The sequence below is a fragment of the Gekko japonicus genome, unplaced genomic scaffold (assembly GCF_001447785.1).
Source record: "Gekko japonicus isolate JY-2015 unplaced genomic scaffold, Gekko_japonicus_V1.1 scaffold1248, whole genome shotgun sequence".
NCBI lineage: Eukaryota > Metazoa > Chordata > Lepidosauria > Squamata > Gekkonidae > Gekko > Gekko japonicus.
Genome location: NW_015171541.1, coordinates 230,671 through 250,860, shown reverse-complemented (window position 1 = coordinate 250,860; position 20,190 = coordinate 230,671). Strand labels below are relative to the sequence as shown.

The 20,190-nt window shown below is 43.2% G+C and overlaps 1 protein-coding gene across 1 annotated transcript in view; it reads right to left on the bottom strand.

The window, feature by feature from the left end:
- LOC107117510 (adenylate cyclase type 10-like) overlaps nt 1-20,190 on the bottom strand; it is a 110,700-nt gene that overhangs the window by 39,421 nt on the left and 51,089 nt on the right. The window contains 4 exon segments of the mRNA XM_015419646.1: nt 7,045-7,207; nt 12,929-12,983; nt 17,132-17,512; nt 18,642-18,862. Of these exon segments, the coding sequence (XP_015275132.1) occupies nt 7,045-7,207; nt 12,929-12,983; nt 17,132-17,512; nt 18,642-18,862 (820 nt within the window).

The following is a 20,190-nucleotide window of genomic DNA, read 5'->3' as shown; positions in this document are numbered from 1 at the left end:
TATATATACACTTAATAAAATATAAATAAAAAAGAAAGAAAGAAAAGCAAACCTCAGGAAAAAATATCAGCTAGATAAAAAACAACAGCCTAAGTTGTGTGTGTGTGGGGGGGGATCAAACCAGGAATTGTTGCAATATCCAAGAAGATCAAGAGGTACAACAGTAGAATCCAGCAATACAGACAAAACTTCTAATTCCAAACTAACCAAAGACAGTTCTACAAATCACTAGAGGGAGATGAAAAAGTAGAAGTAAAACCAGACAAAGAAAAAATAACAACCTTCTGGAAAGAATTCTGGGAAGACTCAGAATTCTGGGAAGAATTCTGGGAAGACTACCTCTGCCCCATCACCTGCCTACCAACAACGTTTGAACTACTGACAGGAATTGTAGCCAATTCTATTCTAGAATATCTACAACTCAATTCAATTTTACCACATGAAATAAAATAAATTTTCTAAAAATCCCGAAGCACTAAAGATCAAGTAAAGGTAAAGGTAAAGGTTCCCTTGATCGAAAGCCAGTTGAGTCCGACTCTAGGGTTGCGGTGCTCATCTCCGTTTCAAAGCCGAAAAGCCAGCGCTGCCCGAAGACATTTCCATGGTCATGTGGCCGGCATGACTAAGCACCAAGGCACACAGAACACTGTTACCTTCCCACTGAAGTGGTACCTATTTATCTACTTACAATTTCTTGCTTTCGAACTGCTAGGTTGGCAGGAGCTGGAACTAGAGACGGGAGCTCACTCCGTCATGCAGCACACTCGGGTCTTGAACTACTGAACTACCAACCTTCCACAGCCTGCAGCTCAGTGTCTTAACCACTTGAGCCACCGCAGCTCCTAAAGATCAAGTACTGATTGTTAAAATAGTCTTAAAACATTTTTAAAAGGCAGAAAACCACCCTGAATATTGCTTGGATTGATTACAAGAAGGCATTTGATTCATTCCCTTCCTCATACACAGATCCTGAAAACACTAGAAACGATAAGCCATCAGCAAAAACCGAAATAACATTTATTAAAAAATGCCATGAGTAAATGAAACACCAGGCTGATAGTAAATGAAGAAGAAACTGGAATAGTTAATATCAAACAAGAATTTTCCAAGGAGACTCACTATCACCACTGCTCTTTGTCATTGCCCTAATGCCACTCACAATCATTCTCAACAACACAGGCCTAGGATACCAGCTTTCAAAGACAGGTCCAAAGATTTCACATTTATTGTATATGGATGACTTGAAAATGTATGGAAAGTCATCATTAGAGATTTATTCTTTACTAAATACAGTCTGAATATTCAGCAAAGATATAGCAGTGGAATTTGGCTTTGACAGGTGTGCAGGATTAGCAATGAAGAGAGGAAATTTTGTTGAACAAGAAGAAATCAAGATGCCAAACAACAATATAAAACACTGAGCTTTGAAGAAAACTACAAATATCTTGGAAGATTGGAAGCTGACATCAAATTTATCCTTGTTAAGAAAAATACAACCAAGGAATATTACAAAAGAGTTAAAAAGATATTGTGGACAAAATTAAATGGAGGTAACACAACAAAGGCAATTAACACGTGGGCAGTCCCAGTTCTAAGATACACAGCTGGCATTATTTATTGAAAACAAGCAGAATTAGAAGCAATAGATGGTAAAACTCACAAGAGAATGACAATGCATCACTCACAACACCCAAGAAGTGATGTTGGTTATCTTTACTTACTGAGAAAATTAGGTTGAAGAAGTCTCCTGAAAGTTAAGCAAAAAGTTGAAGAAGAAAAACAAGCACTGAATGACTACACCAAGAAAAGCACAGAGAAGCTTCTAGTTGAAGTCTATAAGGCAGACTTATTTAAGGTTACAGAAACCAAAGAAGATTACAAAAAAATTGCAATCAAAACTCACTTTGACAACTGGAAGGAAAAGCACTTGCATGGGCAATGTCTGAAAGACATAAAGAATAAAATTGATAGTGAAAATACCTGGAAGTGGCTCCAAAATGGTCACTTGAAAAAAGAAATGGAAGGACTCATTCTAGCTGCACAAGAGCAGGCAGGCAAAATGAAAAGTATGAGAGCCAAGATTCAGAATGTGATGACAACAAATATCGACTTTGCAAGACATAGGATGAAACAGTCGACCACATGGTCAGTGTCTACAGTAAAATTGCTCAAACTGACTATAAAGAACCTCAAGATAGAGTTGGGCTATGTTCCACTGGAATCTTTGCAAGACGTATGGCTTACCATCAGCCAGAAATTCATGAGACCACAAACCAGACAAGATCATGGAGAATGCTAAAACAAAGATTCTTTGGGACTTTCAATTACAAACAGATAAACACTTGGCGCATAATACCCCTGAGAACACAATAGTAGGGGGGGAAATTAGAAATAGAGTTTGGATCATTGACACTGCAATCCCAGGAGACAGGAGAATAGAAAAGAAAGAACAGGAAAAGACTACTAAATACCAAGATCTATGAACAGAGTTAGAGCATCTCAGCTGTCATTGGAGCCTTTGGAGCAGTGCCCAGAAGTCTCAAGAAACACCTGGACATTCTGGGCACTGAGCAAATAACATCAACTCAGCTCCATAAAACAGTGTTGCTTGGAACAGCAAGAATCCTGTGACGATACATCTGCAATTCCCAAGAATTTGGCTAGATCTCGAATTGTGGAACACAACTGTAACAATTCACAGAAGAAGGAGAGTTCATGTATGTGTAGTTGGGGAGGGAGGATAAAACATCTTTACCAGAACTTGATTGCATCCAAAATGGACGTTTAGGAATGGCGCTTGACAATGACTCCAGTACTGAAAAAAAGCAGAATTCAACAATATGCTCAGAACCATTCTCCCTTTGAACTACAGTTACCTAAAAATGCAGCATTAAATATACTAACCACAATTAACAACAGAAGTGTTGGAGTTGAGGGACTTTGTGTTGTCTCTTAGCCTCAGACTTCAGAGGGTGACTACAGAAACTAATTTTGGTATCTGAAGAAGTGAGCAGTGACTCATGAGAAAGCTCATGCCCTGCCACATATTTTTAGTCTTTAAGGTGCTACTGGACTCTTGCTCTTTTCTACTGCAATAGAAAGCCAGGGAGACAGACAGATTAGATCAATGTGTACTATCTGAATCTCTTTCCATCCTAGCTTAGACAGCTAGCTAGAGTCTCTCTCTCCTTTCCTATTACAGTATGGATTTCTTTAACCATTAAAGATCAATTTCTTTCTTAAAGCAACAAGCCTCAGGTGGACTTTATTCTAAATGCAGCCTCCCCCTTCTGCTAGCACACAGTCAGCTCCTGCTAACAATGTACACAATGTGTGCATATATAGGGGTGAGTACCTGTGTTCCCTATGGAAGAAATCAGCTGGACGTACATGTCCCTTAAAGAATCACATTCAAACTATTAACTATGAGCATCCAGAAGTAAGGAAAAAGTCCTTGCCATTAAAGGGGCCATCTGGACTGAGGCCATTGCACTTGGGAAGAAAGGATTAAACGCTCTCCCCAAGCATTCCTCCAGTTGGAAACATCCCTCCCTCCAGCAGTTTATAGCTCTGACTGGGGAAAGACATCTATAGTACAGTGACCCACTCCCCCCCCCCCATCATTGCAAGAAGATGCCTAGCGGCCCATGTCCAATTTGCAAATGTCTGAAAACACTGTACTTTGTTATGTGAACACTTTAAAAGTTCTTGTCAAGTTATGGATTATTTCAGTCCACTCAGCCTAGAGGAGGTCGACAAATTATTCCTAACTGTGCGTCTGACCACTTGCAGCCTTGCCCTTCGTGGCTAATTAAAGCTGGCCATGACGGGCTACCAGGTTCCCTAAGGGAAATCATCAACATGTCCCTCTTGGAGGGGCTATTCCCTGGGGCACTCAAGGAGGCAGTGGTTTGCCCTCTCTTAAAAAAACCCATATTTGGACCCGGCCGAATTGGCTAACTACTGGCCGGTTTCCAATTTGCCCAATCTGGGCAAATTAATTGAGAGGGCAGTGGCAGCCCAGTAACAGGGTTTTTTGGATGACACCTCTGCACTAGATCCCTTCCAGTCCGGCTTCCGACCAGGCCATGGGACAGAGACAGCACTGGTTGTCCTCACGGATGACCTTCGGAGGCATCTTGATCGAGGTGGTTCGGTGGTGTTGCTGTTGTTAGACCTGGCGGCGGCATTCAACACGGTCGACCACCAACTACTGATCCACCGCCTCATCGACACTGGAATCCAGGGGTCTGCCTTGCAGTGGCTTTTCTCGTTCCTTCAGGGTCAGGGACAAAGGGTGGCCACAGGGGAACAGCTGTCCCAAAGGCACCCACTAGCTTGTGGAGTGTCCCAAGGTGCGGTGCTTTCTCCGGTGTTATTTAATATCTATATGCGCCCCCTTGCCCAGATTGCCCGGAAGCATGGGCTGGGATATCACCAATATGCAGATGACACCCAGCTCTATCTGCTGTTCGGCAGCCTGTCAGACTCCGGAAGATCTGGACCTGGCGTTGCAAGCCATGGCTGAGTGGCTTAGACTGAGCCAACTGAAATTGAATCCAACAAAGACGGAGGTCCTATGCCTGAGTCGGAGTGGCCCGAGGGTAAGGATCCTGTGCTGCCTCCCGTAAGCGTTAACTGTAGGCAGTAGTAGTTTGGTAAAACTGCTGTGTATCTTTAAGACTAGTTGCACCTGGGAATTGTAGTTCTCAGTTGGGGGTCCCAGCAGCTTCCCTCTGACTGGCTCATTAGGGTAATTTCCTGAGCTCAAAGGCGCAAAGATAGGAGTTTTATTGCTCTTTTCCTGCTTATTTTGTCTATCCTTACGGCGAAGGAGACAGGGAATCTCATCTCTTTCTCACCATGGCCATAGAATTGACTTAGATCATAAAGATGTAACTTTTCTACCCAGCTATCAGCCTGACTGTGAGTAAATGATCTTCTGAATGCATGTGGAGTTAAATAAAGATGATTTAAGCCTTCGTCAGGGGTCGTGCGTTGACTCATACCTAGAAGGCGTTGGCTAGCTGAAGCTGATGCGGGACAGGACAGTGAGAAAGAGATGAGAACTAGTTAGCGTACAGCACTGCTACAAAACCAAGTGGGAGAAACTGTGCTTAGCAACACTATGCATACTTTGTGTCAATCCATGACTATTTTGTCAAATGGAAAAGTCTGTCCAGCTGATGCAGAATGCGGTGGCCAGGCTGTTGCTGGGTCTACTGAGGCCCTGGCCCCAATATCAACAATATTTCTTCATCAATATCAATATTATAGTAACTGAATAGCCTGTGGTCCGCTGATACGACCCAGACTATGTTGCCAGCTGACTGTCAGATGCCCACCATCATTATATTGTGCTAGCACTTTATGTATTGTTTTAAACCTATTTATTGAAATGTTAATAATTCAACTGTTTTAGCTTGTCATAATATTATGTAAGCTGCTCTGAGCCTGCTTCGGCGGGGCGGGCAGGATATAAATCTAATTAATTAATTAAAAATTTAAGCAGGAGTCTTGTTGCACCTCAAAAACGACAGCCAACACCATCAGTTCCAATGAGCAGATCCTCATAATACAGACATTTTATTCAGGAAGTGAGGAAAGAAACAAACAGCAGGGTCAAGGGACCAGGAAATGCAGGAACTATGGGAAGAAATATAATGATATAAAATGCAGATCTGTTTCCTGAATTTCCTGGAAATGTAAATATGGAAAATGCAAACCTGTTTCCTACGTTTCCTGGAAATGTATTCATATAAAATGCAAATCTGTTTCCTTTCCTGCATTTCCGGGAACCTTGACCCTGCTGTTTTGTTTTTCACCCGTTTTTTAAAAAAGTCTGATTCATTGCATCTGAAGAAGAGAGGCTGTAGTCCAAAAAAGCTTATGCTGGAATAAAAAGTTGTTCATTTTTAAATTGCCCCACTGCTTATTATTGCTGCGGCAGACTGACAAGGCTACCCTTTAGATTCTGAAGGGGGAAAAAATGCTGTGACACTTCCAGTGCTAATTCAGAGGAGACCAAGAACTCTCTTTTTGCTGAACCACTGTCATTCACATTGTCTGTTTTGCTACGGTAGCCCATAAGAACCCTACTGGATCTAGTCCAGCATCATCTTCCACATGAAGGCCAACCGGTTGCCCTGGAGGTCCAACGAACAGGGCTCATCAGCCAAAGTCTTCCCCTGATGTTGCTTCCTGGCACTCGTGTTCAGAGGTTTACTGCCTTAAAATATGAAGGTTTTCTTTGGCTAATAACCACTAATAGACCTGTTCCTCCAAGAATCTGTCTAATCGCCTTTTGAAGCTGTCTGTGCTCAAAGCCATCACTACAGTTGATGTGGCTGAAAGGCATCAGTCTCTCTCCTCTCCCGTTTCTTACATTACACCAAGCTTTCTTGCCTCACAGCCAGGATTAGAAAAAGAAAGTGGGTGCTCTGTTGCTGACTGGAGCCATTTTCTCTTGGCTATGAAGATGAAGAAGAGGAAGAAGAAAAGTTGGTTTTTAGACCGTTTTTCAAATCTGCTTACAATCACCTTCCCTTCCCTTCCTCTCCTCTCAACAGGCACCTTGTAAGGTAGGTGGGGCTGAGGGAGTTCTGAGAGGACTGTGACTGGCCCAAGGTCACCCAGCAGCCTTCACGTGGAGGAGTGGGGAATCAAACCCTATTCTCCAGTTTAGAGTCCGCCACTCTGAACCACTACACCACACTGGCTCTCAACACTCCCTTGAGCATATGCAGCACTCCCTTGAGCATGCCCACACAAGCAGGAAACAAGAAGCCACCTATGGAATCTACAAGGATGAAGGCACCAGCCTTTCTGTGCTGTAGTAAGGCAAGCCCCTTTTGTGCCACTGGGGTTGTGGACCACAGTTCTTCAGTAACGTAAGAGGTGCCATGTCCCGAGTGGCTGAAAATTCTGAAGGTCAGTGCAAGGATCGGAAGCTTCACGTGGTCCTTCATCTTGGGGAACCCCAAACAATGCTATTTAGCCCCCCTCCCAATTAAGCCACCTGCTTACAGCTGAATCTTTGCTTACCCACTAAACCAGCACTCAAGGTTTCCTTCGGCAGTGCCATTCATCCCACCTTCCAAGAAGCGAGATTTACCTTTAGATGACCTAGAGGGGACTTCTGGCACCTTGGGCACGACATGCTCATCTGAAGCCTTGACAATATTTCCGGCACTATTTATCTCCGATCCTGTCAAACAGAAAGAGATGCTGATCAGGACGCTTCTCACTGTAGTATCTCACTACTAGGTCACAAGCATGAACATTACCCCACCCCACCCCTGCCTTTCGAGTCTCCCACATTTTTACCCTTCTGCAGAATGTGTAAAACGGAGCTGCTTAGGAGAGAACTTTTATAAAGAGATTAGTAATCTATCCCAACCCGTAAATGGGGGAAACTACTTAGGAAAGTCTTTGAAGTCTATCTCAACATGGGCACTGGAGAAAATTGTCTGAAATTGCTTTGCCAAAGGCATTTTACCCTGATTAGATTGGTGAAAATCTCTGGAAATATAGAAATCTGTTGGAAGTGTGCTAAGACAACAGGTGGTCTGTTCAATATATATATATATTTAATTACATTTTTATTATTAATGTTCAAGTAATAAATTACAATATAACATTCTTAACACAACGTTTAACATATAACAATAACAAATTGGTAGAGTAAAAGAGTCAATCTACATTGTATTTTTCATTGCATACAAAATAGAGATCTATACGTTTAGTGTTATAGTGCCCAGTTCTGACTAATAAAAGAATAATATTGCGATTGTTGAGAACTACTCACATTCTCCAAGATGAACTCTAGTTTCCCCAAAATAGGATACCATCGTCCATAAAAGGCGTCCGATTTTTGGGAGGATGCTTCATAAGCTAATGAGCTTGAAATTTTGTCCATGAGTAAATGATTCCAAATATTAGAATACCATACCCGTAGCTCAGGTTTCGCATTTTTGTTCCAATTCAAAGCTATAGTTGTTTTTGCTGCTGAGATCAACAAGGTAAGTAATTCTTTGTTAAAATTTGTTATTGGGACGTCCGACCAATTATTCAATAGAATAACTGTCGGTGACCATGGTATCTCTATTCCAGTTAATCGAGTTGTTTCTTGGATTATGTCTTTCCAAAACGTAGTTATTAGCGGACAGTCCCACCAACAATGAAAATAAGATCCCAAGTGTCCGCATTTCTTCCAACACAAAGGTGAGAGTAACTTGTTCATTTTATTTAATTTCATTGGGGTCAGATACCAGCGCAATATAATTTTAAAGTTTTGTTGTCTTATATTAATTGATTTGGATACTGAGGCATATGAGGTCCAGACTGCGTCCCAAAACTCGTCGTCAAGGGTCATTTGAAGATCTTTTGCCCATGCAGCCGAATAAGTGGGCAATTTGCAAGGTTGCGGATCTATTAATATTTTGTAGATTTTAGAAATCAGTCCTGTACCTCTGGAATGCGGCTGAACAAGTAATTTTTCAAAATCTGAAAGTGGCTTTTTGCAAGAAAGTTGGATCTGCGGTTGGGAAAATAAGTGGCTGAGTTGCATAAACTCTAGCCAAGGCAGGCAACATTTAGCCTTTTTGTCGAGTTTGGTTTTATCCATTAGTTTTTGTTTTTGAGTTAAGTCGTATAGGGAATTCAATTTAGCCTTTTTCCAGCACATAAAGGCTGTAGGGGCTTTGGCTGGGATGAACCATTCTTGGCCGAAATATGTAGACGCTAAAGACACATCAGAAACTAGATATTTGCGTTTCCGTTTCCATATATTAAATAACGATTGAAGAAAAGGATATTGAGTAATTCCCGGTTGATTGTGTAGTTTTTTGTTCCAGAGGACAACATCGAAATGTTCGTTATTAAAAAAAATTTCCTCTATATTAACCCATTCAGGTTGGGGTGAAGATTTTAATATTCGAACAAGAGTTGATAAAAGAGAAGATTCATAATATAATTTAATGTCCAGGAGAGCTAGCCCGCCTATTCGAGTTGGTCTACTTAAAAGTATTTTTATTGATTCTAGATTTGCGGTAGCTCCAAACAAACTTAATCCAATACGATTGCCACGTTGCAAAATATGGAGAGGGAATTGGCAGGGGAAGTGCGCGAAAAAGATACAACAATTTAGGGAAAACAAAGGTTTTGAGAACTTGAATTCTTTCAAACCAAGAGAGACTTTGTTTATGCCAGATTTCAAGTTGTGTTTTGGTTTTCACGATAGTGTCTTCATAGTTAATTGCAAATAATTTGGTAAGATCCTTAGGAATTTTAATTCCTAAATAAGACCAATAGTTGTGGACCCATTGATAATGATAATGGGATTGAATAAAACTGGTGGAGTCCGGTGTTAAATTGATTGGATACAAAATAGTTTTAGATTTATTTACGTGAAGCCCCGAGATTGTGGCAAATTTTTCTAAAATGGATTCAATAGCTTTGATGGATTGTTGAGGGTGGTGAATATATACCACTAAATCGTCTGCAAAAAGACTGATTTTGTAGGTATTGTGATTAATGGTTATTCCTGTAATATTGTTGTTCAGTCTGATTTGGTTTGCCAGCGGCTCAATTGAAATGGCAAAGAGGAGAGGGGATAGGGGGCAACCTTGCCTTGTTCCCCGGGATAATATAAAGTCTTCAGACATTAATCCATTGATATAAACCTGCGCTTTAGGAAAGGAATATATATAATATACTAATCGTTCAACAAAAATTTGGTCCAAAACCCATATTACTAATAACTTCTTTCAGAAATAAAAATTCAACTTTATCAAATGCTTTTTCGATGTCTAGGGACATCAAACAAGTATCTTTCAAGTGCCTCTGACTATACCATATAATATCCAATGATTTTCTAACGTTATCGGAGATGTCCCGGGCCGGAATAAATCCCGTTTGATTAATGTTGATATACTCTCCAATGATCAGGTTTAATCTATTAGTCATAATTGTTGCGAATATTTTATAATCGCAGTTCAGGAGAGAAATTGGCCTGAAGGATTGAGGTGTTAAGTTGTCATTGCCTTTCTTTGGGATTACTATGATTTTGGCTTGTGTCCAGGTTTCAGGGATCTCTCCCTTTTGCAGGAGGTTATTGCAAATTTCTAAAAATGGAGTTGCTAGTTGATTCCTAAATCTTTTGAAAAACTCAGCAGTAAAGCCATCTCTCCCTGGGGCCTTACACGATTTTAGTTGTGTGATGGCTTTGATAAGTTCCTGGGAAGTTATTGCTTCATCTAACATTGTGGCATGTGGTTGCGTAAGATGTTTTAAAAAGCCACGTGTTTCCAAGAATTGGCGAATTGAAAATATTGAGGGGTTATCTGAGGAATACAATTTTTGATAGTATTCTTTAAAGAGCATTAATATGTCATTGGACCTAAATTTAAGGTCTCCTTTGGTATCTTTTAACACATTAATATTGTTCATATTGCGTTTCGTTTTGAGTTTCCAGGATAGGTCTGTTCAATATATGATGATGGGGGTGTGGACTCGTTCAAAGATTTGGGAGGTTAGTCCATAAAGAAATAAAATATATTATAGGCTATATATAATCTCACTGGAGAAGACCCTGATGCTGGGAAAGATTGAAGGTCAAAGAAGACGGGGACAGCAAAGGGTGAGATGGTTAGACAGTGTCATAGATGCAACGAACATGAAATTGAGCAAATTTCAGAGGACGGCAGAAGACAGGAAGGCCTGGCGTGATCTGGTCCATGGGGTCGCGAAGAGTCGGACTCGACTGTGCGACTGAACAACAACAACAACATATATTTGATTTATCCCTTGTGACATATCTGTTAGGAGATGTATCCATGAGGGTTAAAAAGAGGAAGAACACAGTGAATTAATCTGGAATCTAATTGTAATAGCTAGGACTACATTATCTCCAGCATGAAAATAAACAACTCCAGGGGGGAAAAGGTTAGGCAGGGTTTGTTTTGTGATAACTGTGGACATGATCACAAAATATTTATTTACATCATTTACTCCTTGCATTTCTCCCCAAGGGGGATCCAAAATGACGTACCTCATTCTCCTCTTCCTCCATTTTATTCTTACAACAATATAGCAAGATAGGTTAGTGACATGCCCTAGTGGGAGTAAGTGACAGGCCCAAGATCACTCAGCAAGCTTCCATGACAAAGTGATGATTTGAACCTGGGTCTTAATAAATTATAAATATATGTGGTCATACTAATTTCATAAGCACTTGGTCTTCTCTTATAAAGGTCTGGAATTTTTGTAACCCAATGAATATGGTAAAGAAGGTGTCATAATGCATTTAATTATATATTATAGCTTTTGTCCTGTCTTTTTTATTCTCTCTTACCTCCTTCAACAACCTTATATGGCTATGTAGATATCATCAATATATCTAATTTTCAGCTTGGCAAAATTGGTGAATGCTTAAATCCAGACATTGGAGCTGTGAACAGACAAGAGAGATCTTCTTCCAAACCTGAGAAAAGCCCCAAGTCTGCAGAAAAATAGGAAATGTAAAGAAAAGAAATACATTGGGGGCAAGTTAATTCCTCCCTAAAAACAACGGAAGCCCCTGTAACTATAAGAAACGATTGCCCTCAGTGTCCATTGCTAGGCAACCACAGCAGTATTGCCAGCCTTCCAGCCTTGGTTTCTGCTAGTAAAAAGCAAGGGGAGGGGTCAGGGCTCTTTCCAGGGATGTTTTGGCTTTTGAGGGAAGGCTCATGAGGCCAGGTCTGGCAGCCACCACCAAGCGACTTCCTACCGTCTGACTTTCATAACTTACCAAGACCTAGCTACTTGCTACTGTTTGATAGCAATTACCCCACAGTCAGTTTGCTGTAGTGGGTAGAGTTTTAGACTAGAATCTGAGAGATCCAGGTTCAAATCCCCACTCTACCATGGATTTAGGTTCAAATCCCCACCCTGCCATGGAATCTCACTGGGTGAACTTAGGCCAGTCACACACACTTGGCACTGAACTACCTCACAGGGTTGTTGTGAGGATAAAATGAAAGAAAGGCTAATAAATAAGCTGCTTTGGATCCTCTCTGAGGAGAGGGGTGAGATACAAATTACCTAAATAGACAATAAACATAGCTGAAGACAGAAGGCAGATAAAAGGTTGCTGGGTGGGAAGGAGAAAAGGAAGCAGGGAAATGTGAGGTTATGGGTGTTGCCAGGAGGAGGGAAAAAAGGACACAGTATAAGGATGGGTTCCCTATAAAAAAACTGGGCTCAGCAGAGCCTGGCTCCAGGCCAGCAGCTGGAACAGTGCAACGTTTTCCCAGGGAAAGGCTGTCAGGGTTGGGAAAGAGGGAAATCTGAAGACAGGGGGGTAGGTAAAGATAGGTTGCCTGGTGGTAGAGAAGCCAACTCCAGGTTGGAAAATTCCTGAAGCCTGGGAAAGCCTGGGAAAGGTAAAGTTGGGGGAGAGGCAGTGCCTCTGCAGGGATGTGATGCTACAGAGTCCATTCTCCAAAACTACCATTTCCTCCAGGTTAACTGATCTCTCTAGCCTGGAAATCAGCTAAAATTCTGGAACATCTCCAGGCCCCTAGCTGGTGGATGGGAAAGAGATGCAGTTTATGAGATGCAGTTTATGAGATGCATTACATCATTTTTATTTCACTTTTTTCCCCCCGTTCCAGAACCCATTTTTATTTCAGCATTGATTCTAAGTGTTATACTGGTCTTTATTGCATTATCTATATATCTAATTCTCAACAGTCCCCTGTGTGCAGATATCTAAATCTCCAGATAGAAGGCACATTTACCCCCAAACATGTTTTTCTGCAAACTGGAGTGCCCCCCCCCCCCAGGTTTGCAGAAATATCTGAAAACTTTAAAAAAATACACTGGGGGGCTTAAATTCCCCCCAATAAAGAGTGTTGTTTGTGCATGCGCAGGCAACACAACTTACCATTGAGGGCGAGGGCCTGACCGCTGCTGCTCCTGAGGAGCCGATCCGGGCCCAGCTGCGGGGGCAGGGAATACTAGGAACCACTCTGGGCCCAGTCATGGCAGCAGGGAATGCCAGGAGAGGCTCCAGGCTCAGCTGCAGCAACAAGGAATACTGGGAGCTGCTCTGAGCCTGGCTGCAGCGATGGGGAACGCCGGGAGAGACTCTAGGCCCAGCTGTGGTGGTGCAGAACACCAGCAGAGATTCTGGGCAGAGCTGCAACAGCGAGGAATGCTGGAAGAGACTCCGGGTCTGATCGCGGCAGACACTAGGAGCTGCTCTGGACCTGGCTGCCACAGGGAGCTGCTCCAGGCATGGAGCAACTGCAGGAACTGCCACCGCTGCCAGGCTCAAAGATAAGGAAAGAGAGGGAGGGAGAAAGAAGGGGCGATTGGCTGGGGGGGGAGAGAAAGGGAAAGGTGGGGGTATTGGCTTGGGGGGAGAGAGAGAATTTTGGTGGGGTAATGATGTAGGAGAAAGAGAAAGACAAAGAAGGGGGATTGGCTTGGTGGAGAGTTGGAAAGAAAAAGAAGGGGGGATTGGCTTGAGGAGAGAAAGAAAGGGGAAGATGGGGGGAGAGGGAAGGAAGCAAAGTTGGGGGGTTGCCTCCTGCCTGCAAGTTTCTTGTGGGTCCCCACTTGTATAACTCTAATCTGCCTTAATTCTCAACTAGAAGGTGAACTAAAATTAATTAAAGTCATAAATAAAACAAAAATCCCAGCTGATCACAACAACCTCAGCCAGCAAGCAGGAGCAACAGGCAAATGGTTCACAATACCTCTAGACTGGACCCTGGTGCTCCAGTCGAGTGATTCAGCATGCCTGGACATTGGGAGGGGTGTGTGTGTGCTACATTGCTCTAGATGTGTATATGTGTTATCTCCTAAAGGAATGGGATGCCTCTCTTTGTCTTAACCTGGGAGCTTCTCTCTGACCCATGCTCTTTTCCTGTGGCCTTTGTTCTCTCTCTCCTTGTGGCTCTCCAAGGAGCCAGACACATCTACAGGTCTCTTGTATAGAAGCTGCTGTTGTTGTTGTTGTTCAGTCGCACAGTCGAGTCCGATGTTCGTTGCATCGATGACATTGTCTAACCATCTCATCCTTTGCCATCTCCGTCTTCTTTGACCTTCAATCTTTCCCAGCATCAGGGTCTTTTCCAGTGAGTGCTCCCTTCTCATTTGGTGGCCAAAGTATTTGAGCTTCAGTTTCATTATCTGGCCTTCCAGGTAACAGTCAGGGTTGATTTCTTTTAGGATTGACTGATTTGATCTTCTTGCAGTCCAAGGGACTCTCAAGAGTCTTCTCCAGCACCATAGTTCAAAAGAATCTATTCTTCGGCGCTCGGCCTTCCTTATAGTCCAACTCTCGCAGCCATACATAACTACTGGGAATACCATTGCTTGGACCATGCGTATTTTTGAACCCTCTTACAGTTGGATTAGCTGGCCATTTGTGATAGGGAGTAGTATTCTTTAGATTAGGCTTCTCTGTGTCTTTCAGCTGTAACATGGATGTGAACTGAATCTACTTCAATAAATGCAAGTTTTACCTTTTTGCAATATACTTCTTCAGAGTTTATTTACTGTATGCAACACCACGCTTCTGTGACTGGGCAACTCTGCTATATTAATTAACACATATTCCCAGAAACCTGAAAACTCACTTCACAAAATGAGCACCCCCCCAATACACAGTTACCAGCTAGAATAAGCCAGTGTTATAACTAGGCTCTATGGATGTGCATTTGAATATTTGCAGTTTGATAGGCAAGAGTAACACCATCTTAAATGTTAAACATTGTTGTGCCTTAAAGTTACTTTGTGCAGCTTAACCCAGCTAAAATCTTAGGCAAGCTAAATTCAGTTAATGTGCAAAAAACGGATGTGGCGAAGTGGGCGAGATGTTCCAGAACATGGCTGATTAAGCAAAAGTTGTCTTTAGAAACAGGGAAGTTGTTTTGCAAAGCTTAGGAGGCAGATGAGTACTCCATCTTTCTGTGTTATACCTCTGAGGATGCCAGTCACAGCTGCTGGCAAAATGTCAGGCCCTACAATGCCAAGACCACAGCCATACAGCCCGGAAAATCTACAACACCTAATGAACTCCAGCCGTGAAAGCCTTCGAAAATACTGAAAATATTTAAGAATATTCACGGCCAACATTTGAAGGCTCCTAGGCCAAATTCCCACCCCCCACCCCAGTTTAGCATGGTATAACATTGATTGCGGTAGACTAGCCTGTGGTTCTTCTGGGATTATCCGGTTTGATGTTGTTTCTGTTGGGCTTTTTGGTTCTGTTTCCATTTGGAGGATTTTGGTCAGTGGTTTCTCTTGTGTATTTGGCTACTGGCTTCTTTGCCCTGGAGAAAGCATGGAGTTTCCCCCCATGGGAAACAGTGAAGACAACTGCAATGTTCCCTCTAAGCCGAGTTAGTGTGAGCTAGCTCATAGTTTTTTAGCCTCCGGCTCACACATTTTTGTCTTTGCCCAGGAAGGATGTCTGCAGAGCAAACTAATTCATGCAGCAGCCCAATCGCTCACTCACAGCTTTAATGCTGGTAGCTCACAAAGTAGAATGTTTGCTCACAGGACTCCACAGCTTAGAGGGAACATTGAAGACAAGTAGGATGGCTGGGGGCAACTTATTCAGGGACCCATAGAATTGGACCCTGCAATTCTGTTGTCATTTGTTTAAGCCAGTCACTCCAGCCCCACAGGATATAATGGACTTCCAAAAATTCCAAAACAGTATTGGGGAACACCGGCACGGAAACCCTTCCTGAAAACCGAAACTGAAAAATTCCACATCCCTACTGTGCTCGAAAACTTAAACAATTTATTAAAAGGGCTACTCAGCCTTGCCCTGACCTGGAGAACCCAGGCTAGCCCAATCTCACCAGATCTCAGAAGCTAAGTAGGGTCAGCCCCAGATAATATTTGGATGGGAGACCTCCGAGGAATACCAAAGTCCTGACGGGGAGGCAGGCAATGGGCAAACCGCCTCTGAATGTCTCTTGCCTTGAAAATCCCATGGGGTCACCATCAGTCAGCTGTGACTTGACGACATTTTCCACTACTGCACTCAACCTTAAGTCTTTGTTCTGCTCTGGCATACTGGAGGACCAAGGTGGAATGCCATATCCCAGTGATTACACCACTGTTATTTTAGCATAGAAAACAGGGGTGTATTTAGCTAGTCCGTCGTGTTTACACTTTTACTTTTCAGCGCCTTTGGGTTCTGCCAGCGTCAACTGACTCTCCAGTGACAACAAGATTTATCGCAAAAGCCTACCTATGCCTTTTGTCTCTTGCCACTTCTGCATATGCATTTTTGAATCAGTCCCATGCTGCTGTTAAGTCTTCTGGTGTAATGCTGCTCTTATAGTAGTTCCAAGTTAGCATAGATAGGTAAAAACGGAGTCTCAAAGGCTTCGGCGATTCTGGCCCAAATGGGTCCGAACAAAAAACAAAAATGAGGAAACATGGAACAAAGAGTACACAGGAGGGAACAAATAGCAAAAAGAGGTGTGGGGTGGGGGTTTAATGAAAGAAGTGCTCCACCTGGTGGAAAGTGGTTGAATCAATTGTGTTCTTGCGGATCAAGAGAGGGAGGGCTAAGAGCAGTTCAAACCACATCCTGGTATGCTGGCGGGACATTGCAAGTGTGACGGAGCCCACACGATTGGGCCATAAAATGGTGCAGACAGCAGAAAATAAACCAGTGCAGTAGGAGAGCGAAACTGAAAGAGGTGTGGACATCTTCTGAGGAGATGGTGTGGGAGTGGCCCTAGACCGGCGGAAACTACCAATGCAGAATCGGCCTCTCTCTTTTTCTCTTATCTGAAATAAGACGTTACGACCTTTCTTCAAGCATTCAGGCTGTACCCCTGAAAGCCCCTCGGTACTGCGATTTCAGGGAAGGAAGGAAAGGGGTTCACTTTCCTACTGACCTTTCCTTCTTTGCTTACCATCCCTCAGCTCCTCGCCACAGTCACAGGTGAGTGTAATTAGGTGTGCAGTAACAACTGTCCCCAAATTACCTGCTGCTGCTGGCAGCAGTCAAAGTCTCTCTCCCCCTCCCCATTTTGGGTTCCCCAGCACCCTATAACCAAGGGCACCCCTACATCATCACCATAGATTTGTGGCAATGAAGATCTTTACCTACGGTTCTCAGTGTGACAGAAACAATATCTGAAGCCGCCTCACTCAGGATGTCCTTCTCTGGCTCGTTTCTAAGCTCCTGTGAATCTATTTTCCACAGCATGCCGTCCACGACGTAGCGGTGGAAGGCTATGAAATCTCCTTCCCCACAGTACTTGCATTGGTGAGCGTCACCTTCCAAATAACTGGCACACTTGAGGTGTAATGCTCTTTTCTGGCTGTTGAGCCAGAGCTCATAGGCCGTTTCCATCAACAGCGGCGTGCAGAAGGTCATGGCTTTGCTTTGCATCACTGCCTCCTCATGCTTGATCCGGTTGGCAACGACTTGTCCAAGATCTGAAAGACAAGTTGGTGTTTGGCCTCAAGGCTTTACTCTGTCAAAGTACTACATCCCGTCCTCCCAAGACATCTACTGCAGTGAGGGGATAAAAGCAAAACGGCTAAACTCTTCTTCTTGGGTAAATTCTAAACAGTTTTTTTCAGCCCAAACCTAAAGTCATGGTGCTCATGTTGTGCCATACTTTATGAGACAGTGGACAGGAAATAATCCTGCTGTGAAGGACAGCTAACTGCAGATGCATTAGACTCCATCTGAGCATGCTGATTGACAGGGGGTTCAGGAAGCACCCTACTGTTGACTTGAGGGAGTGGCAGTTGAGAATGTCATACCTGCCTATACAATACTGCTTATTTAAGACCAATTAATTGCCAGTTTAGGAGCTGCGGTGGCTCAAGTGGTTAAGATGCTGAACTGCAGGCTGTGGAAGGTCAGTAGTTCAGCAGTTCAAGACCCGAGTGTGCCGCATGATGGAGTGAGCTCCCATCTCTAGTTCCAGCTCCTGCCAACCTAGCAATTTGAAAGCAAGAAATTGCAAGTAGATAAATAGGTACCACTACAGTGGGAAGGTAACAGCGTTCCGTGCGCCTTGGTGTTTAGTCATGCCGGCCACATGACCACGGAAACGTCTTTGGACAGCGCTGGCTCTTCGGCTTTGAAACGGAGATGAGCACCGCAACCCTAGAATCGGACTCGACTGGCTTTCGAGCAAGGGAACCTTTACCTTTACCTTTAATTGCCAGTTTATCCATCTATGAACACACATGAAGCTTGCCTTATACTGAATCAGACCATTCAGACTGGCAATAGTTCTCCAGGTTCTCAGGCTGGGGTCTTTCACATCACCTACTACCTGATCCTTTTGACTGGAGATGCCAGGGATTGAACCTGGGGCCTTCTGCATGCCAAACGGATGCTCTAACATTGAGCTACACCCTTCCCCTTTTGCTTTATTCTGTTCTTCCTCTAAGGAGCTCAGGGAGGTGCATATGGTTCTCTCTCACCACCATTTTGTCTCCTGTTTCATTTGATATGTACGTACAGAAACTCTTAAGGATCTTCCTCCATAAGCATGTAACTTAAGTGTTTTGCACAATTTCCTAAGAATGTACCTACCTGACACTGCCACAGCTACAGTATCAATATATGGACAGTAGCAAAGGTCCCGGGAGAATACATCCCATTTATGGCTAGTATCCTGCACTTTTCCTTCAGTAAAACACTGAAAGATGCGGGATTCCACCAAGGCTGCTAGCGTCTGGTTCATTTTCATCTTGGTCCATTCAGGAAGGATGTGAAGAAGCAATTCTGTGCTGAAAGTCACACCAATGATAGCTGCACATTTCACTATCATCTGCTCCGAAGGGCTCATGTTGTCTAACTCAGCCAGAGCAATCCCTACCCAGAAAAAAAGTCAAGTCATGCAATGCAGACAGAAAAGCATTTGTGAGGTTTAAGAACACATCAGAAGCGGGGGAGGTCTGTCATGGTTCATGGGTCCTCAAAAACCACAAACCGGGATGAACCTCCATTTCCCTGGTTCGTGCCCATCCCTACTGTGTACTCCCTCCTGCAGAGATGGGGGGGCAACCAGAGACAGGGTTTTCTCAGTGGTGGCACCTCATATTTGGAATCTTCTCCCCTTTTGAGGCTCACCTGCCACCTACTTCTTTAGGCATCAGGCCAAAACACTTTTTAAACCAGACTTATAACTGAGGATTTCCAACAATTACAGCAGGTTTTATGGTCCTCTTCTAGCCAAATGTAAGCTGCTGAAAGTTGTTTTATGCCCTGGCTTGTTTTTTGTTGCTTGTTTTATGATTTTACTGCACTGTTTTAACTTGTGACTGCCTTAAGCAGGTTTCTGGAGAGATGGAAGTTTTAAAATCAACAAGTATCGGAAGTCAGTGCTGCTGCTGAAATGACATTGCTCCATTAAATTCTCTTGTGATTCCTGTGACACATAGCAACACTTATTCCATGCTTTGGCATCCATTGTATTCTGTCCTTGCTAGTCAGTGCAATGGTCAGTGCTGTGGCAGGGCAGTGGTGACAATCCTTAGATGATAACACATGTCATATGGTTAGCATTATGGGTATGTGCTGTCACGTGGAGGAATTCAAGGAAAGTTTGACATGGGCTTTGTTATTGCTACTGGAAGGCTCTTGCAAGGCCACAAAAACAGCACCCAAGCCTTACCTAGCTGCTTATACCTAGTGTGCTGGTCCTCCAAATACCCCTCTGGCCTGTTACCTTAGGAGAGCAGGAATTCACACAAATTGGCCTCACCTTTTAACGTTGGAGGGAGCATTATATTGTGCAGCTTCACATTCTGCTTGACGGTGCAAATGTACTCTTCACTCTCATTGTTTTCAAGGGAATTGGAATCTTGAGGCTTCAGAAGAGCAGCGGCTATATTGAGGAGGAAAAGGATGGAGCAATGAGGTAAAAACCGTTCATACAATGTTTTAATATATCTGGCAAAACCCCAGGCGTACTAGGAGGAATAGGTACCAAGCAATGGGCTACCCTTCTGCTCATGAGAGAGATTTGTTAGATGTTAGCTATGTGGAAACAGCAAAGAAACTAGCAGGCTGTATGCTATGCTAAAACAGTTTCCAAATTCTGTTTTATAATTTCAGAATTAAAAGCGATACAATTGTGCAAGCCTTCCTGTTATACATAGCCTTGCTCCATGTGTGAGGCTCTGAGATTCTCAGAATTT